Source organism: Procambarus clarkii, chromosome 14 (assembly GCF_040958095.1).
Source record: "Procambarus clarkii isolate CNS0578487 chromosome 14, FALCON_Pclarkii_2.0, whole genome shotgun sequence".
Lineage (NCBI taxonomy): Eukaryota > Metazoa > Arthropoda > Malacostraca > Decapoda > Cambaridae > Procambarus > Procambarus clarkii.
Genome location: NC_091163.1, coordinates 38,350,916 through 38,370,988, shown reverse-complemented (window position 1 = coordinate 38,370,988; position 20,073 = coordinate 38,350,916). Strand labels below are relative to the sequence as shown.

The following is a 20,073-nucleotide window of genomic DNA, read 5'->3' as shown; positions in this document are numbered from 1 at the left end:
CCAGGATGAGGTTACGAATCTTCAGATCCAAAAGTCCTCTGTTCTAGCTTCATATGCCTCCCAGTCTATGGATTTGAAGTTGAAATTGCCGATTACCAACAGTCATGATCTATCTATATCTGCTACCGTTATAATCTCTCTCATTATTGTTATAAGGCCTTTTCGTTTATTATCCAGCTCCTCATTTGTCTGTGTGTTGCATGGCGATGGACTATATGCATTTATGATTATTAGTTTATAATTCTAATTGCACATCTCCAGTGCTATTATGTCAACTTCTCGTGGATTGGCAATCATTATGTTTTTAACCTTTAGGTGTTTTTTCACCAATACAGCAACACCACCACCTTTTCTAAATTTCCTAGTGTCGTCTCCAAACTTGGTAGCTCCTTAGGAAGGGAATTATCAGGATAAAGTGGCAAGCCATTACAATTATATAGCACTTGGAGGGGGTCAGGATAAGAATTTGGGATGGGACGCCCGGAAGGAATGGGGCCGAACCACTTGGACAGTCACGGATTGAACGCCGACCTGCTTAAAGCGAGACTGTCGCTCTACCTTCCAGGCCCAAGTGGTTGGGCCTGGAAGGTAGAGCGACAATTCCCTTGGGAATATGACCTCATTTAAAATATCATCAAGTTTTGTTTCCGTGAGTGAACAATGGCTGGCGTCTGCAGCTGTATTACATCACATAACTCCAGTATCTTTGATCTCACTCCATCTATGTTCGTGTATACAATTTTCAGGAAATTCTCCATATTCTTCACTACCCCTCTCTCTAATGATTTTGTTGGTTTGCCTCTTTGTACCATTTTACTGGCCTGCCTACCCCTATCACCTTGTAGAAAAAAGAATTGATTTCTTCTTCGTTCCTGCTCTCATTTAGACGTTTTGCCTCGACGAGGTTTAGTTTTAGCTTCTCTCCATCTTCTTTTGAAAGATCTTGTCTTAGTGACCATAATTTCTCTTCCTCGTCACTTTGTAATTTCCTAACATTTCTTAGTACTTCTTCCATCTGATTAGTATCGTTGAGAGGTGATCCTCAAGGGTTGATCTTTCCCTTTTTTGTACCTGCCAATTAATTCTCCTGTAGTCGCAGACATTCGACACACTGCCTCACAGTAAGACCTTCCACTAGCCCAACAATTTTTATCTACTACGTTTTCTTCTTCTACAGCTCTTTCTGATCCAGTTGTCATCTCCTTTTCTTTGCAATAAAAAATTAATAGGGACTTCGATCGGCTGTGTTTTGCATCAATTCTGGGTTTGATGCCAGTTTCTTTCTGACTTCTAGCCTAATGTTTGTTTTATCCTGGTTGCTGCAGTGTTTGGCTTCCTTTACTGCTTCTATTTTTTCCTTCTCCTTGGCCACTTGTGCATAGGTGAGTTGCATATCCTTCTTGCACTGTTCTATTCCCTGTGTAACTTTCTCCATCTATACTGACAAAAGCTGTTTTTCCTATTGGATTTCCGTACCTAACCTACTGCAGTCATTATTGTATTCATAATAACTATTGTAGTCATAACCTAATGTAGTCAGTATGTGATGTAGTGTTCATGTTTAGATTTGGAACCAGTCCCCCCCTAATATTTTCCATGTATAGATTATTATGTATCTCTCTGGCCTGCGTGAATACAGATTTAGAACTTTTAATCGGTTCCAAGAATTTAGATGACTTATAGAGTGGATTCTAGCGGTAAAAGATTTTTGCACGCTCTTTAGGTCAGCAATTTTTCCAGCTCTGAATAGGGCTGTTAATGAGCAACAATATTCCACTCTAGAGAGCACTAGTGTCTTGAAAAGTATCATCATTGGTATAGCATCCCATGTTTGGAAGGCCCTTATTATCCAACCTGTCATTTTTCTTGCAGTTGTGACACCCATAACTGCAACTGTTACCTAGCAGTAAATAGGTACCTGGGTGTTAGTCAGCTGTCACGGGCTGCTTCCTGGGGGTGGAGGCCTGGTCGAGGACCGGGACGCGGGGACACTAAAAAGCCCCGAAATCATCTCAAGATAACCCAGTCTATTGTGTTCTTTAAAGATAAGGTCTTCCAACATGAATAATCCCAGATCCTTTACATTGCTTTTTCCTTCTATTGTGTGATCTGATTCCGTTAAAAAAAAATCTTTTGTTTCCCATAGAAAATAAAAAAAAATTGTGTTTTCCATAGCACAGGAGCTGGAATTTATTTATATTGAACATCATCATATTATCTGTGGCCCATTGAAAGACCCAATTTACCTCAGATCTCCTGTGTCCTCCATATTGTCTACACACAAATAAAACCCTTCTTCTTCTTGAGGTTATCTTGAGATGATTTCGGGGCTTTAGTGTCCCCGCGGCCCGGTCCTCGACCAGGCCTCCACCCCCAGGAAGCAGCCCGTGACAGCTGACTAACTCCCAGGTACCTATTTACTGCTAGGTAACAGGGGCATTCAGGGTGAAAGAAACTTTGCCCATTTGTTTCTGCCTCGTGCGGGAATCGAACCCGCGCCACAGAATTACGAGTCCTGCGCGCTATCCACCAGGCTACGAGGCCCTACGATGACCCTAGTGTCATCTGCAAATGATGATACAGTACTATAGTTTTTGTATCCTTGGCAACCACAACAGTTGTCTTGACTCTATAGTCCCTATTTACTGCCAAGTGAACAAAGGCATCATCAGAGAAAACATGCTCGGCCGTTCTTGTCTCGCTCTGGGGATAGAACCCTGATCCCTTGATTGTAAGACAAGGTCATAAACCATTGTGCAACAAGACTCATTCCAGGGATATAGCAGGCTTATACAATTAGTTATTATTAAAGGTACAGTACAGTATTTACAACACAGTAAAGGTCTACAGAACCAAGTGCTGCTACTTTAGTGTATATGAGGGTCTACAGAGTGCAGGTTAAGTGCTGCAACTCTCCTAATATTGCCATCTCACAGGATGATAACTGCAACAATACTGATGTCATACATTTATTGCCAGAAGAAAACATTTCTAACAGTTACACTTTTGATCTTATACAGTATATTGGAACTTAAAATAGTTTTTTTAAGGCATTGTGTATGAGTGGATCAGTCGTCCATCTGCGCACGAGCAATGTGGGCCACCTTCTGTGCCCGCTGCACCACCTGCGGACACCGACTCTTTCGCATAAACCGACAGTCTTGGAAGAAACCTTCATTTCTGGGGAAGCCATTGGAGCCGTCTGCGTACGTCACCAAGCCTGAGGGGATAACAGTAATATATGGGATACATGCACTGGGATGTATACCCTCCTCCTCGGTGTGTGTATATATGCTACAAGAGTTTACTATTATGATTAGGGCTAAAGTATACTTGCTGGTTATTAAGACTGTAACTTGCACCACCTTCCCTATCCTTCACCAATACTAACAGTGGTGGCCAACCATACACACGCGCACCCATACACATTTATTAATACATTATTCCTTACACATTTTATTTATTAATACATTACACAAAGAAAATTTTAAGAAATAACAAAGCATTCATTCCTTCAGGTGTAGCTGCTGGAGGAGCACCTCTGCAGGTGTGTAATTATACCGGTGCAAGGCGGCGACCCCACCGAAAGTGTTGACGAGAATGTTGCTGTTGTCGGTAGTGTTGACGAAGACTTTGACGTGTGTGTGGTGGTGTTGACAGGAGTCGATGAGGTGTGTGGGTAGAGGGAGTTGGTCCCAGATGAGGATGGTGCGAGCAGCACCGTCTTCTACTGCTGAAGTAACAGCTGTTTCCCCGAGGGACACCATGCCTACCTCACCTCGCTGTAGGTGTTCGAACACCGCATCAATCATCCGGGTATTTTCATCACTGCCGATGGTCTTCAGCACGTGTTTGGTCTTCTCTATGGCTTCGTATAGGCCGGCTTCTCCACTTTTTCCCAGGGTCACAGTGTGTTTGACCTTTGACCTGTTATGCTTTGTTAGCATATTAAGAAAGGTCTCTTTGACCTGGCCGGCTCCTCCCAGGACCACCTCTACGTCTCTGTGGTGCGTCAACAGTGTGGTCAGCTGGTCAAAGCAGTTCTTGATGTAGTGGGTGATCTTTTCCGTCCTCAGACGCTCAAATCTGGCCGCAGATTGGCCTCCGCGGCCATGTTTGGAGGGAGCATTGTTGGTGTGCTTATGTAGTATTTGCTCCCCATGTGGGGACATGAGAGCAAAGATCACTTCGCTGGCATCAATTATGGCATACAGCAGCTGGCCCTGGCAGGCCCTGGCTTGCTCCCAAAGTGGCTCCGTCCACACTTTATTGCTGCACTTGTAAGCTGTGGTTTTGATTTTGAAGGGCGGCTCCAGGCAGAGCTCCAAGGGGCCGTCCATGCCAGTCTTAACATTCCGGTAGTGAGGAGTGTAATAGAGAGCGACACCATTGACCTGAGAGATGCCACAGTTTTTCAAGTATGCCTCTACTCGCTGTAGTGAGTCAATGATCGAAATCCTGTTGGACGAGGACTTGATTTTCTTGGCCTGCACAAGTTCCTGTTTGAAGTGTGCAAGCATCTTATGGGTGTTGGCATTTGGAGGTATTATGTAAGACACAATGGAGTGGGGATGCACCACTATGCCACTGTCCAGTTCCTCTAGTTTGCGTTGGAACTCCCATACATTCATGGTGTGGTACAGATGAGGCACGACACTGCTGCAAGAACGAGACCCGGGACCCCGGAGCCTTAGCATTATACCAGAGTGGTGAGAACACACGATACAATAATATACAAGGATGACACAATATTAGGGAGGCTGTGTGAGCTGTTTAGAAAGGTGGGCCCAGAGCCTGTCATTAACTGATGCGGGACTAATGTGTTGGGAAGGGTTGAAGCTCCTTCTTGGTGTGAGTTCAACAGGTGGTGAGTGAGGTGGGTGGGTTGTGAGTGAGGGAGACAGGTGGTGGGTGGGTTGTGAGTGAGGGAGACAGGTGGTGGGTGGGTTGTGAGTGAGGGAGACAGGTGGTGGGTGGGTTGTGAGTGAGGGAGACAGGTGGTGGGTGGGTTGTGAGTGAGGGAGACAGGTGGTGGGTGGGTTGTGAGTGAGGGAGACAGGTGGTGGGTGGGTTGTGAGTGAGGGAGACAGGTGGTGGGTGGGTTGTGAGTGAGGGAGACAGGTGGTGGGTGGGTTGTGAGTGAGGGAGACAGGTGGTGGGTGGGTTGTGAGTGAGGAAGACAGGTGGTGGGTGGGTTGTGAGTGAGGGAGACAGGTGGTGGGTGGGTTGTGAGTGAGGGAGACAGGTGGTGGGTGGGTTGTGAGTGAGGAAGACAGGTGGTGGGTGGGTTGTGAGTGAGGAAGACAGGTGGTGGGTGGGTTGTGAGTGAGGGAGACAGGTAGTGGGTGGGTTGTGAGTGAGATAGGTGGTGGGTGGGTTGTGAGTGAGGAAGACAGGTAGTGGGTGGGTTGTGAGTGAGGGAGACAGGTAATTACCTAAGTGTAGTTACAGGATGAGAGCTACGCTCGTGGTGTCCCGTCTTCCCAGCACTCTGTCATATAACACTCTGAAATTACTGACTGTTTTAGCCTCCACCACCCTCTCACCTAACTTGTTCCAATCGTCTACCGCTTTGTTTACAAAAGTGAATTTTCTTATATTTCCCCGGCAGCTTTGTTTTGTTAGTTTAAATCTGACCTCTCTTGTTCTTAAAGTTCCAGGTTTCAGGAATTCTTCACTATCAATTTTATCGATTATTATTACTATTTTGTACATAGTGATCATATCGCCTCTTTCTTCTATCTTCTAGTTTTGGCATATTTAATGCCACTAACCTCTCCTCATTGTTCGTCCTTCAGTTCTGGGAGCCACTTAGTTGCATATCTTTGCACCTTTTCCAGTTTGTTGATGTGCTTCTTAAGATATGGGCACCACACAACTGCTGCATATTCCAGCGTTGGTCTAACAAAAGTCGTGAACAATTAATTTAGTATTTCGCCATCAATGTATTTAAAACCAATTCTGAAGTTAGAAAGTGTAGCATAGGCTCCTCGCACAATATTCTTTATGTGGTCCTCAGGTGACAGTTTTCTATCTAGGACCACCCCTAGATCTCTTTCTCTATCAGAATTCTTTAAAGATTTCCCACATAATTTATAGGTTGTATGGGGTCTATGTTCTCCAATTTCACATTCCATAATATGGCATTTATTCACATTAAATTCCATTTGCCGAGTGGTGCTCCATATACTTATTTTGTCCAGGTCATCTTGAAGGGCATGACAATCATCTAAATTTCTTATCTACCCTATTATCTTAGCATCATCAGCAAACATGTTCATATATTTCTGTATTCCATCTGGTAGATCTCGTTTATGTAGACAATAAACATCACTGGTGCAAGAACTGAACCCTGTGGTACTCCACTTGTGACCTTCCTCCAATCCGATACATTGCCTCTGATCACAGCCCTCATTTTTCTATCACTTAGAAAATTTTTCATCTATGTTAGACGCTTACCTGTCACCCCACCAATATTTTCCAGTTTCCAGAATAACCTCTTATGTGGAACTCTGTCAAAAGCCTTTTTTAGGTCCAGATAGATGCAGTTAACCCAACCATCTCTTTCCTATAAAATCTCTGTGGCTTGATCATAGAAACTGAGTAAATTCATTACACAGGGTCTTCCAGATCGAAAATCATAGTCTGATATTATATCGTTTTTCTCCAGGTGTTCTACCCATTTAGTTTTAATTATTTTTTCCAATATTTTGACTATTACACTTGTCAATGATACAGGTCTATAATTGAGGGGGTCATCCCTCCTGCCACTTTTGTAGATTGGAACTATGTTAGCCTTTTTACACACATTTGCTACGACACCTGTACACAGGGATGTCTGAAAAAATCAGTTGAAGTGGGATACTGAGCTCAGGTGCACATTCTCTCAGAACCCATGGTGAAACTCCATCTGGACCAACTGCTTTTTTCTTTCTTAGTTCCTTGAGCATTTTTTCCACTTCATCTCTAGACACCTACCTCTATGTGCTCTATGTTGTTCTCTGGAATTCTTATTGTGTCTGGTTCCCCTGAAGATTTCATTTTGTACGAACACACTTTGGAACTTTTGTTTAGTGTTTCACACATTTCTTTTTCTGTGAATGTTTCTCATTTTCAACCTCTGAATATTATCCTTTACCTGCAATTTGTTGTTTATGAATTTATAGAATAGTCCTGGTTCTGTTCTACATTTGTCCAAAATCCTTTTTTAAAATTTTCTTTCTGCCCCTCTCCATACTGCCTGTAGTAGTTTATTTTTATTTTATTATTTTTTATTTATTTACACAGTATATATGAGTTCTTACATTCTTGTACAGCCACTCATATGCGCAGCGTTTCAGGCAAGTCCTTAATCCTATGTTACCTGGAATATGACCCCGCAAAAAATCGTTTAACAACCAAGTACTCATTTTATGGTCGAGTTAAACAGAGGCTACAGTTAAAAATTTGTGACAAGTAAATCCTCCCCGGCCAGGATACGAACCCAGGACAAAGCGCTTGCGAAACGCAAGGCGAGGGTCTTAACCACTACACCGCGAGGGCTGCGGGGTTTCTCGCATCTTTGTATCACTGGTATGTTTGGGGATTTGGCCTTTTCCTATATTGATTCCATTTTTGTGTCTTTTGGTCTCTGGCCCTCTCACAATTTCTGTTGAACCAATTCTGTTTCCTGGTTCTGCATCTCTGCTTTGGTATAAAAAATTTTGTGCCTTTATCATATACAGTATTTCACAAAACTTGACAGTACATCTCATTTACTTCCTTGCCTAGCAACGAGTCTGTCCAGTTATACTCGTTAAAAAAATTCTAAGGTCCCTATAATGTCCTCTCCTGAAGTCAGGTTTTTCAACTGCCTCAACATCCTTATTTTCTTCCAGTTTATAACGCATTGCATAATTTATTCCCAGAAAGACATGGCCACTTTTACCCAAGGGAGGAAGGTACTGAATGTCAAATATCTCTTCCTCTTTCCTGGTAAATATAAAATCTAGCATGGAGGTAACATCCCCCTCCCTCATCCTCATATATTGTTTAGCATGTTGATACAACTATGTTTCCAGGATGAGGTCTACGAATCTACAGGTTCAAAAGTCCTCTGTTCTAGCTTCATATACCTCCCAGTCTGTGGATTTCAAGTTAAAGTCGCCAAATACCAACAGTCGTGATCTATCTTTATCTGCTCTCACTATAATCCTCTTGTTTATTATCTAGCTCCTCCTTTGTCCATGTGTTGCTTGGTGGTGAACAGCATTTATGATAAATAGTTTATCATTCTGATGGCAGATATCTGGTGCTATTACGTCAACTTCTCGTGGATTGGCAATCATTATTTCGTTCACCTTTAGGTGTTCTTTCACCAGCACAGCAACACCACCCCCTTAACCTAATTTTTCTGTCCCATCTCCAAACTGAGTAGCCCCTTGGGAATATGACCTCGTTTAAAATATCATCTTCAAGTTTCATCTCCGTAAGTGCAACAATGTCTGGCGTCTGCAGCTGTATTACATCACTTAACTCCAGTATCTTTGATCTCACTCCATCTATGTTGGTGTATACAATTTTCAGGAACATGTTCCCTCTCTCCTTATTCTTCACTGCCCCTTTCTCTAGAGATTTTGTTGGTTTGCCTTTTTGCACTATTGGTGGTACAAAACAATGTACAGGTGGTGGGTGGGTTGTGAGTGAGAAACATGTGATGGGTATACCTGAAGCATACCTGGAGAGGGTTCTGGGAGTTCTTCTACCCCCCCAAGCCCAGCCCAAGGCCAGACTTGACTTGTGATAACTTGGTCCAGCAGGCTGTTGCTTGGAGTGGCCGCAGGCCCACATATCCACTACAGCCTGGTTGGTCCGACACTTCTTGCAAGAACTTGTCTAAGTGCCTCTTCAATACATCCACCTTTGTTTCAGCAATATTTCTAATGTTTGCTGGGGTGTTGAACAGCTGTGGACCTCTGACGTTCAGACAGCGTGCTCTGATTGTGCCTATGGCATCTCTAATCCTCACGGGGGTTCTATTCTGCATTTCCTTTTGTGTCTTTCGCTCCAGTATGTTGTTATTCTACTGTGCAAATTTGGGACCTGGCCATCCAATATCTTCCATGTATATATTACAGTATTTGATACCTTTCTCGTCTCCTTTCCGGAGAGTACATTTTTGAAAGCTTTGAGACAGTCACAATAATTTAGATGTTTTATCGCGTCTATGCGTGCCGTATGTGTTCTCTGTATTCCCTCTAGTTCAGAGATCTCTCCTGCTCTGAAAGGGAAGTGAGTACTGAGCAATACTCAACACCAGTGATTTAAACAGTATTAGCATTGCTGTGGGGTCTCTGGATTTGAACATTCTTATGATCTATCCTATCATTTTCCTGGCCGCCGTTGTATCTGCTCAGTTATGTTCACTAAATGTCAGGTCGTCAGACATCATAATTTCCAGATCTTTTACACATTGCTTTCCTTCTATGAGTAGGTCTGATTGTGTCTTGTACCCTGTGCTTCGTTTAAGTTCCTCGTTTCCACCAGACCTCAGTACCTTGAACTTGTCACCGTTAAACATAATGTTATTTTTAGTTGCCCAATCGAAGACCTTATTAATATCTGCCTGCAGTTTTTCAGTGTCTTCTACAGAGGAAATTTTCATGCTGATTTTTGTACCGTCTGCAAAGGATAACACGAAGCTGTGATTAGTATTTTTGTCTATATCTGCGATAATGAAAAATTAGCAACAGTGCAAGGACTGTGTCCTGGGGTACAGAGCTTTTCATTGCACTTGGGCTTGATCTTATTTGATTGACTGTCACTCTCTGCATTCTGTTTGACAAAGTTGAAAATCCAATACCCAATTTTACCTGTTATTCCTATTGGTTTCATTTTATGGGCTATCGCTCCATGGTTACATTTGTCGAATGCCTTTGCAAAGTCTGTATATACAACATCTGCATTTTGATTTTCTTCTAAGGTTTCTGTGATTTTGTCATAGTGTTTGAGTAACTGACATACAGGATCTTCCCGCTCTAAATCCATGTTGTCCTGGGTTGTATAGTTCATTATTTTCCATAAAACTAGAAATTTAATTCCTAATCACTTTCAAAAATGTTATTGTGTGTCATGTTAGTGCAACTGATCTATAATTTTTTGCCAAAGCTTTACTACCTCCCTTGTGCAGAGGAGCTATGTTTGTAGATTTAAGTGCTGTTGGTATCTCCCCTGTATCCAGGCTCTTTCTCCATATTAAACTGAGAGTTTGCACTACTGGTAATTTGCATTTCTTTATGAATATTGAATTCCACGAGTCAGGACCAAGAGCTGAGTGCATGGGCATGTTGTTAATTTCTCTTTCAAAGTCTTCTGAGTTCGTGTTGATATCTGTTATATCAGCTGCAGCTTGGATGTCATTCATAACGAAGATGTCTGGATCTTCAACTTTCATGTTGTTTATTGGTGTGCTAAACATAGCCTCATACTGGCTTCTTACGATTTCACTAATTTCTCTGTTGTCCTCTGTGTACGTACCTTCATTTGTAATTAAAGGTCCAAATACGTTGACCAAACCACACACTAGAAAGTGAAGGGACGACGATGTTTTGGTCCATCCTGGACCATTCTCAAGTCGATTGAGAATTGACTTGAGAATGGTCCAGGACGGACGTAAATGTCGTCGTCCCTTCACTTTCTAGTGTGTGGTTTGGTCAACATAATTTCAGCCACTAACGTGGGCTGGGCTGACTTGTGACTCCTCGTTTGTTTAAAGGTCCAATACTGGAGGTATTGGACCTTTATGTTTTTATGTTTGGTATGTTTTTATTTTGATTTTGCACATATGAAACAATATTTTGGATTTTTCTTTATCTCTTGTATAGCTTTCTGTTCCAATTCCATTTCCTCAGACTCGTATGATTGCTTAAACATCTGCTCTATTTCTGCGACCTCCCTGTTTAGATTTCTTTTCCTTTCTTGTGATAATCATGTCTGTTTAAGCATATCTGTGATTTTTTCCTTCTCCTGTATAGTCTTCCGCATTCTCTTTCAAGAATGGTCCTCTTTCTGATCCTCCTCGCAGGCACTGGCTTCAAGCAGATCTTATATGCGTCAGCTGTCAGTTGAGCTATTCCCTGTATGGAAATTTTGTTGCTTAAGATGGTCTCCTATTAAATGTTTGCAAGATCTATATTTATTTTTTCCCAGTGATCCTCTTATCATTGAAGTTGAATTGATTGAATAGTCCTTCTCGCTTGTAGGTTCTCTTGGACCTACTACCGTTATTAATGTTAGTTTGCACTTCAATGAGCTTATGGTTTGAGTATGTAGTATCTGAGATTGTAATATGTCTGATTAGTTCATCATTGTTTGTGAATATCAGGTCTAGTATGTTTTCTTTCCTAATTGGTTCTGTAATCTGTTGGTTGAACAATAATTTGTTACAGAATCGCAACAGTTCTCTGACCTGCGGTTGATTATTTCCAGGTTAGTTTCCTGCTATAATATTATAGTTTACCATTCTCCATTTTAAAGGGTGTGTTGTTGACCCAGGGTGTGTTGTTGTGGCAATGGTTTGTCCAGTTTTGGTAGTGGTACTGGGGAGTGTGGTAGTCTCTGCGTAGTTGCGTGGTGTAGTATATGTGCGCTAGATGATGAATTGTAGTCCATTCTTGGGCATTTACCCCTCCCCATCTGTACTCCTGCAACGTTTCTGCCTGTCTGTTCCTCTCTATGTTTCTGCCTGCCCCTAAAAAGCTTTCAGGGTTATTATATTGGACTTCCTCCCTTATATAATGCTGTGTACCTCTCACATAGAAGTCAGGGCACTGAAGATCATAGCATTTCCTCTCATTAATTGAGAGTTTGCATAGTTTAGGGTGGAAATATCTGGGTGGGTTGTGAGTGAGAGAGAGACAGCTGGTGGGTTGGATCCGTTTAATTTCCATACCTACCCAAAGCCACTCAAAGCCACCCAAAGCTTCTCGGCATTACGTTAGTAATGAACAAATATGATATATTTACTCATTATAATGTTGGTGCTGAATGTAGAACATGGAAAAACATATTTTTACTATGAAAAAGTATCATTTTATAACGAAATTAGACGAAAATAAGCTGCTGGTGACGCCAAAGCAAGTCGACGGTCCAAGCGACAATGTTGAGCGATTTATCCAAGACACATTGTTGCCTAAAGAGTATTTGCTGGCATATCAGCCTCCTGTACCTAGCTAACCTAACCAACCTACCCAACCTAGCCAAACATAACCTAACAAAACATAACCTAACCTATCCAAACCCAAGTTAATATAACCAGTACGCAACAATATATCTTGGATAAGTCGCTTCACAACATTGTCGCTTGGACCGTCGACTTGCTTTGGCGTCACCAGCAGCTTACTTCTGAGCTCTGTGCAGCTCCTACTTCCATCTAATTTCGTTATGAAATGATACTTTTTCAGAGTAAAAATATGTTTTTCCATGTTCTAGATTAAGCACCAACATTATAATGAGTAAAAATAAATCATATTTATTCATTACTAATGTAATTACCCTGTTATATTTAAAGTAACTTGGAATTTGTTTCTTAGTAATCATTTATTTGAATTAATTAATAGTATAATTGTTTATATAAACATCTACCTCAGTATCATAGTAAAATCTTCCACAAATATACTCTCACCCTGTTTATTTTTACACTTAGGTTTATATTAGAGTAAATTTCTAGATTTACTTAGATTTGTCATTTTTTTTTTTTTGGAATTATCTATTTGAGCTCACTTTGTTTTCTTAGGTTTATACTAATTATAGGATTTTAATTAACCATTACTAAGCTAATTATCTTTAAGATCATTTTACTTTATGATTATTATTTTTCTTATTTTTTATTTTACATTTATATTGTCAGACTTTACTGATTTTTTGGTTTTATTATCTAACTTGTGTGTCCTTCCTGGCTATCTATTGGATCTTTATTTTACTTCTATTTTGTTACTATTTTATGTGTATTTGCTTCTATTCTTGTGTTTTGCTATAATTACTTTGTTTTTACAGCAGATTTAGTATCTAACTGTTTCTGTAATTGCTTGTCTTATTGTATCGTGATCCCTCTGCATTTCCATGCACACTGATATTGATCCTGATCAAAATCTTCTGTCTCATATCTACACCAACCAGCACATTGATCATCATTATTGCAAGTATTACACAGCACACCAGGCAAAAAACAAACTCCAAAATAGCACCTGCTTATCAGTTTACAACCAAAATGTTAGATCACTTGGTAAACATTTTGACGATATACTGTAAATGCATTACTCACAGCACTAGGTACTAACTTATCGTTCATTATTTTAACAGAAACTTGGCTAAATAAAGAATATACCCAACTCTACTACTTAGCTGGTTATAAAGCCATTCATAACTGTAGGTCTAATAAAAAAGGTGGCGGCACAGCTATATATTACCGAGATACATTTATCTGCAACAATGTCATTAGTGATAGAGATGACTACTGTGAATATACTTTAGCTCAGTTTACAATTAAATCCCTTAAATCCTCCTTGACTATTGGAGCCATCTATAGATTTCCCAATACTAATATAGCTTCATTCTCAGACAACCTAAGGAATCTTATTATAAACAACAATCTCAACAAAAACCACATCATTCTGGGAGGAGACTTCAATATTGACCTGGGTCAACAAAATTGCCCTCAACTTGACTATTTCCTCAACAGGATGAACTCTTGTATGCTAATTCCCACAATCACCAAACCTACCCGAGTCACTCAAACATCAGCCACTACCTTGGATCACATATGGACTAACATAACAGCTCCCCTTATATCTGGCATAATCTACAACAGAACAACTGACTACTATCCTACCTTTCTCATAGCGAACATGGACATTACACCACCAAAAAGCAAGAAACTTACATTCAGGCTACACAGTGAATCAGCTTTAGGCAATCTTACAAATGCACTTCACAATATTAACTAGGATTCTGAATTCAATAATACTCAGGATATAAATTCATTAGCTAACCTCTTCCTCTCCAAAACTCTAAGCCTCTACAACCTTCATTGTCCCCTACTTACAAAGCAAGTAACTGACAAAAGATTATACAATCCATGGCTCTCAAGTGGCATTCTCAACTCAACAAGAAACATGAATATGAAAAGAAACTTAGGATTGGCCTAGTTTCAAAGGAAGTAGTTAAAAGGTACTCATCAATGATTACCAGTATCATAAGAAAGGCAAAACTTTCATATGTGAATAGATTCAATGAAACAAAAGGCAACATGAAAAGCACATGGAAAACCATCTCTAGTATCCTAGGAACTAAACAACACTCACATAACCAAATAAAACTCTAAGGATGGGTATACACTGTCAACTGATTTAGAAATGGCAAATGAATTTAATAGCTTCTTTTCATCGGTTGGTGCTAATCTTGCCAGAAAAATCCCAGACTCAGACACATATTAACACATATCTTTCAGGCAGCTATCCAAACACACTTCTCCTTTCACCAGTTAGCCCGGCAGATGTTGTGTCCATCATACACTCTAAAAACCAAGGCAGGGAACACCAGTGAAATTCCGTCCATTGTTTACAAGAGCGCCTCCCATGCCCTTGCGCCACCCATAGCCCTACTGTTCAACAAATCTATAAGAGTGTCACACCTTCCCTGATATCCTTAAAAAAGCAAGAGTAACGCCAGTCCATAAAGGATGCAATCCGGAGAACATAAACAATTATAGACCAATATCAAACCTACCCATTCTATCAAAAATATTTGAAAAAATTATCTACAAACAGCTCTATTCCTACCTCGTAAAATTCGACATACTCAGCCCCTGCCAGTTTGGCTTCCGGTCCCAAAAGAGCACCAATGATGCAATCATTAGTCTCCTTAACGTAATCTACTCAGCCCTTGACAAAAATGAGTTTCCGATTGGACTCTTCATTGACCTAAGAAAAGCCTTTGATGCTGTTAATCACAACTACCTCTTACTTAAACTCCAGCATTATGGAATCTGAGGCCTTGCCCTGGACTATATCCGATCCTATCTTAGTGACAGACACCAAAGTGTAACCATCAATGATACAACCTCTTCCACTCTACCAATAACTGTTGGAGTGCCACAGGGCAGCATCTTAGGACCTCTTCTATTTCTTATATATATCAATGATCTGCCTAATGTCTCTAATATTCTTGCACCTATATTGTTTGCTGATGATACTACCCTCATCTATTCAGACCCCAACCCACATACACTAAATAATATTGTGAATAATGAATTAAAAAAGTGCACTTATGGATGTCAACAAACAAACTAACACTAAACATAGAAAAGACTTACTACATCTTATTTGGAAGCAAATCATCAAATGCAATTCAGCTACAGATAGACAACATTAACATCAGTAATAAAAATGATTGAAAGTTTCTTGGCCTATTCCTAGACAAGAGACTCAACTTCAGCACCCACATACAACACACAACTAAGAAAGATTCTAAAACAGTTGGAATACTCTCCAAAATAAAATATTATGTTCCTAACTCTGCTCTCCTCTCACTTTATTATGCACTAATTTATCCCTATCTTAATTATGGTATCTGTGCATGGGGGTCTACCACTGCAAACCACCTTAAGCCCTTCATCACCCAGCAAAAATCTGCTATCAGAATTATAACTAACTCTGCTTTCAGACAACACTCGGCTCCCTTGTTTAAATCCCTAAACTTGCTAAATATTAACTCCCTCCACACATTCTCTTGTGTCAACTACATTTTCAACACCCTGTTCTTAAATGCAAACCATGCTCTGAAACTCTCCCTGGACAGATGTAATAGGACCCATTATCACCACACCAGAAATAAATATCTCTTTGATATCCCCAGGGTCAAACTTAATCTGTGTAAATACTCTATGCAAATTAAGGGACCCAGTCTATGGAACTCACTCCCTAATGAATTGAAAAGCTGTCAAACTTTTGACGCATTCAAAAACAAAACCAAAAAGTACCTAATTTCATCTTCGTAGTTTCAAACACTGAGCTTTAAATTTGCTCTGTATCTAGTGTTACCCAATCTCCCAATCTTTATGTACTTAATCCAAACAACTTTATCATTGTGGTCATTGCTGTCTTCTTTTATGTGCTAGCCATATGCTGTATTGTGCCTGCTAAGTTTTGTTAAACTACCATTCAAGCTGTCATTGCAATCATTCTGAGTTACCTATGTGCTTTAATATACCTACAATTTTTCTCTCATCTTTTATTTTTTCATGGTATGTAACTTATCATTTTTATAAATTTTGCAAGTATTTACCTACTTATAAGTTTCTTAGATTAAGGACCTGCCCGAAACGCTGCGCGTAATAGTGGCTTTACAAGAATGTAATTACTATGCTATGTATCCTCACAATCCCAATGTACCTTCTTGTATATATATAAATAAATAAATAAATAAATGCCAGGAAGCTTTGGGTAATTAGACAGACCAGGTGGGTTGACTGTAGTTGAGGTGACGAAAGTGGCAGTAGAAATGTTGTGTGGTAAAAAGTGTGTAGAAATAATATGGTGTGTACTTTAGTTAGGGGTATAGTTAAGTTAGATGTACTCACCTAGTTGTGCTTGCAGGGGTTGAGCTCTGCTCTTTTGGCCTGCCTCTCAACTGTCAATCTACTGTTACTAACTACTACTATTCCCCCCCCCACCCCCACAAGAAAGCAGCCCGTAACAGCTGTCTAACTCCCAGGTACCTATTTACTGCTAGGTAACAGGGGCATCAGGGAGAGCAGAAATATTTTGTTTATGCCATCAAAAACAAAATGGGCAGAGTTGTGTAGAGGAGTGTGTACTGTGGTTAGTTACACCTTAGATGGTGTCTGTCATGTCTAAGATGCTGTCAGTCTCATCTTAGATGCTGTCGGTCTCATCTCTGGTGCTGTCATTGTCTCTGATGCCGTCAGTCACATCTTAGATGCCGTCAGTCACATCTTAGATGCCGTCAGTCACATCTCTGGTGCTGTCATTGTCTCTGATGCCGTCAGTCACATCTTAGATGCCGTCAGTCACATCTCTGGTGCTGTCTGTCACATCTTAGATGCCGCCAATACATCATTAATATCAATATATCTTGGATGCTGTAGCTGCCAAAGTGTCGTCGACAAGACCAAGAAGGTAAAATAGTTATCAGGAGAAAGCCCCCGGAAGCCTTTACGACAATATAGACAAGAGAAAGAGGAAGAGTTCTTACCGTGGCCCCAGATGCGCCCCCCGCGGAACTCTCCTTCAAACCTCATGGTGGTGTTCCTCCAGAAGACGCCGTGGCCGTGGAACCATCCTTGCATGAACTCCCCCTCGTACCTGTGGAACCATCGCCTAGTCAGGGGTGAGTTTGTGCAGTAGTTACAACGTGAGCTCACTGTAGGACAAGTACAGTGGAGCATTGCAGTGATTTTCCTGTATTTTGAGAGGTGTTCTGGCGGGCAACTTTCGCCTTCACGCCGTGAGTTGACTGTTTCGTCCCCCGGTGTCGTCAGCTGGGGCCGGAAAGAAGGGCAAATACACTTATCCTATTCTAGGAGTAGGTTAGGGGCCTAGCTTAGCTTCGGGTAGTTGTAGGTTAAGGTAGTTGTAGATTAGGGTATTCGTAGGTTAGGTTAGGGTAGATCCAGTGATGGAAATGGGTTTTGGGGAATTTGGTATACACTGGTTTTAGGAAGTAGCTATACATCAAGGCTGTATTATACTCGAATTTACCCGAGAGCCACCATCTCTCTCTAATGGTCTCGACGGGAACAGGAAGCCGGCGGCTTTTCAAGGTCTCCCCAGTTTTCCAGAGAATTATTTCCAAATGGATTTTTAACCGCAGTAATGTCTTTACTCTTTTGAAGAAGTTGTCTGGATTAACATCCTCCAAATTATTCAGTATTTTAAGTTTCCATGAGATTCGCCCTGTCACGCCTGCCTTGCAGTGGTGTTAGCTGTGTGGCCCTCAACCATACAGGCACGAGAGAGGACCAGCTAGCTCTGAAAGTGAATTGTATTGCCCGGTGTTGCACTTTCTTCAAAGCAGCAATATACTTGTGAAGATGAGGTCTCCATGTTTGGATACAGTAGTACAGGTTAAATAATTAAATAAAAATAAATCCATAAGAAACATAATTTGGGTGAGTAGCCCTGGGCGTGTTAATGCAAACGCATTCACGAGGAGGCGAAAACAGGACAAACTTCTCGAATCCATAAAGTAAATTATTTTACTTATTGTATACTTTTGTTGCTTACTGAATTAACCAACATGACAGGAGTGTATGACGCGTGAGAGGAAAATTACTCCCAGGCACTAGTCAATTGAATGTGATCTGTGCCCCTCAGAAATACATCAGTCCATGTCTAAACATCTCTGAAAGTTAATCGAAGCGTACAACAATGAGCCAACCGAAGGCAAACGCCTCTTTATTTCCGTTTACCATCTACCACCCACTACCCCCATCTACCCCCCCATTACCACCCACTACCCCCATCTACCCCCCATTACCACCCACTACCCCCATCTACCACCCACTACACTACCCACTAGGGGGGCCGAGCGGACAGCACGCTGGACTTGTGATCCTGTGGTCCTGGGTTCGATCCCAGGCGCCGGCGAGAAACAATGGGCAGAGATTCTTTCATCCTATGCCTCTGTTACCTAGCAGTAAAATAGGTACCTGAGTGTTAGTCAGCTGTCACGGGCTGCTTCCTGGGGGTGGAGGCCTGGTCGAGGACCGGGCCGCGGGGACACTAAACAGCCCCGAAATCATCTCAAGATAACTCCCCACTATTCCCATCTACCATCCACTACCCATATCTACCACCCACTAGCCACATCTACCACACTATTCCCATCTACTACCCACTACCCCTATCTACCACCCACTACCCCCATCTACCACCCACTACCCCATCTACCACCCACTACCCCCATCTACCACCCACTACCCCCATCTACCACCCACTACCCCCATCTACCACCCACTACCCCATCTACTACCTACTACCCCTATCTACCACCCAATACCCCATCTACCACCCACTACCCCCATCTACCACCCACTACCCCATCTACCACCCACTACCCCCATCTACCACCCACTACCCCAATCTACCACCGACTACCCCTATCTACCACCCACTACCCCCATCTACCACCCACTACCCCCATCTACCACCTACTACCCCTATCTACCACCCACTACCCCATCTACCACCCATTACCACCATCTACCACCCACTACCCCCCATCTACCACCCACTGCCCCCCATCTACCACCCACTACCCCCCATCTACCACCCACTACCCCATCTACCACCCACACATCTACCACCCACAACTCCCATCTACCCACCCACTACCCCATCTACCAGCCACACATCTACTCCCACTACCCCATCTACCAGCCACATATCTACCCCCACTACCCCATCTACCACCCACACATCTACCCCCACTACCCCATCTACCACCAACACATCTACCACCCACAACTCCCATCTACCCACCCACTACCCTCATCTACCACCCACTACCACCACTTCTACCAGCCACTACCCCATCTACCAGCCACACATCTACCCCCCCCCACCACCACCCCATCTACCAGCCACACATCTACCCCCCACTACCCCATCTACCAGCCACACATCTACCCCCCACCACCCCATCTACCAGCCACACATCTACCCCCCATCACCCCATCTACCAGCCACACATCTACCCCCCACCACCACCCCATCTACCATCCACCACCTCATCTACCAGCCACACATCTACCCCCCACCACCCCATCATCCAGCCACACATCTACCCCCACCACCCCATCCACCAGCCACACATCTACCCCACACCACCCCATCTAGCAGCCACACATCTACCCCCCCACCATCCCATCTACCAGCCACTACCCCATCTACCAGCCACACATCTACCCCCACCACCCCATCTACCAGCCACTACCCCATCTACCAGCCACACATCTACCCCCCACCACCCCATCTACCAGCCACCACCCCATCTACCAGCCACCACCCCATCTAC

The 20,073-nt window shown here is 42.2% G+C and overlaps 1 protein-coding gene across 9 annotated transcripts in view; it reads right to left on the bottom strand.

Moving 5' to 3' along the window:
- Positions 1 to 2,955: 2,955 nt before the first annotated feature.
- rtp (MORN repeat-containing protein retinophilin) overlaps positions 2,956 to 20,073 on the bottom strand; it is a 77,156-nt gene continuing 60,038 nt past the window's right edge. For 4 of the 9 annotated variants that reach the window (XM_069324498.1, XM_069324495.1, XM_069324499.1 and 1 more), the window contains exons 2-4: positions 17,251 to 17,360; positions 3,774 to 4,659; positions 3,100 to 3,220 (exon numbers count right to left, since the gene is read on the bottom strand). In XM_069324498.1, coding sequence (XP_069180599.1) covers positions 3,212 to 3,220; positions 3,774 to 4,631 — 867 coding nt within the window. In that variant the 5' untranslated portion in view covers positions 4,632 to 4,659; positions 17,251 to 17,360 and the 3' untranslated portion in view covers positions 3,100 to 3,211. The other 5 variants (XM_069324500.1, XM_069324497.1, XM_069324496.1 and 2 more) reach the window with 5 other exon arrangements.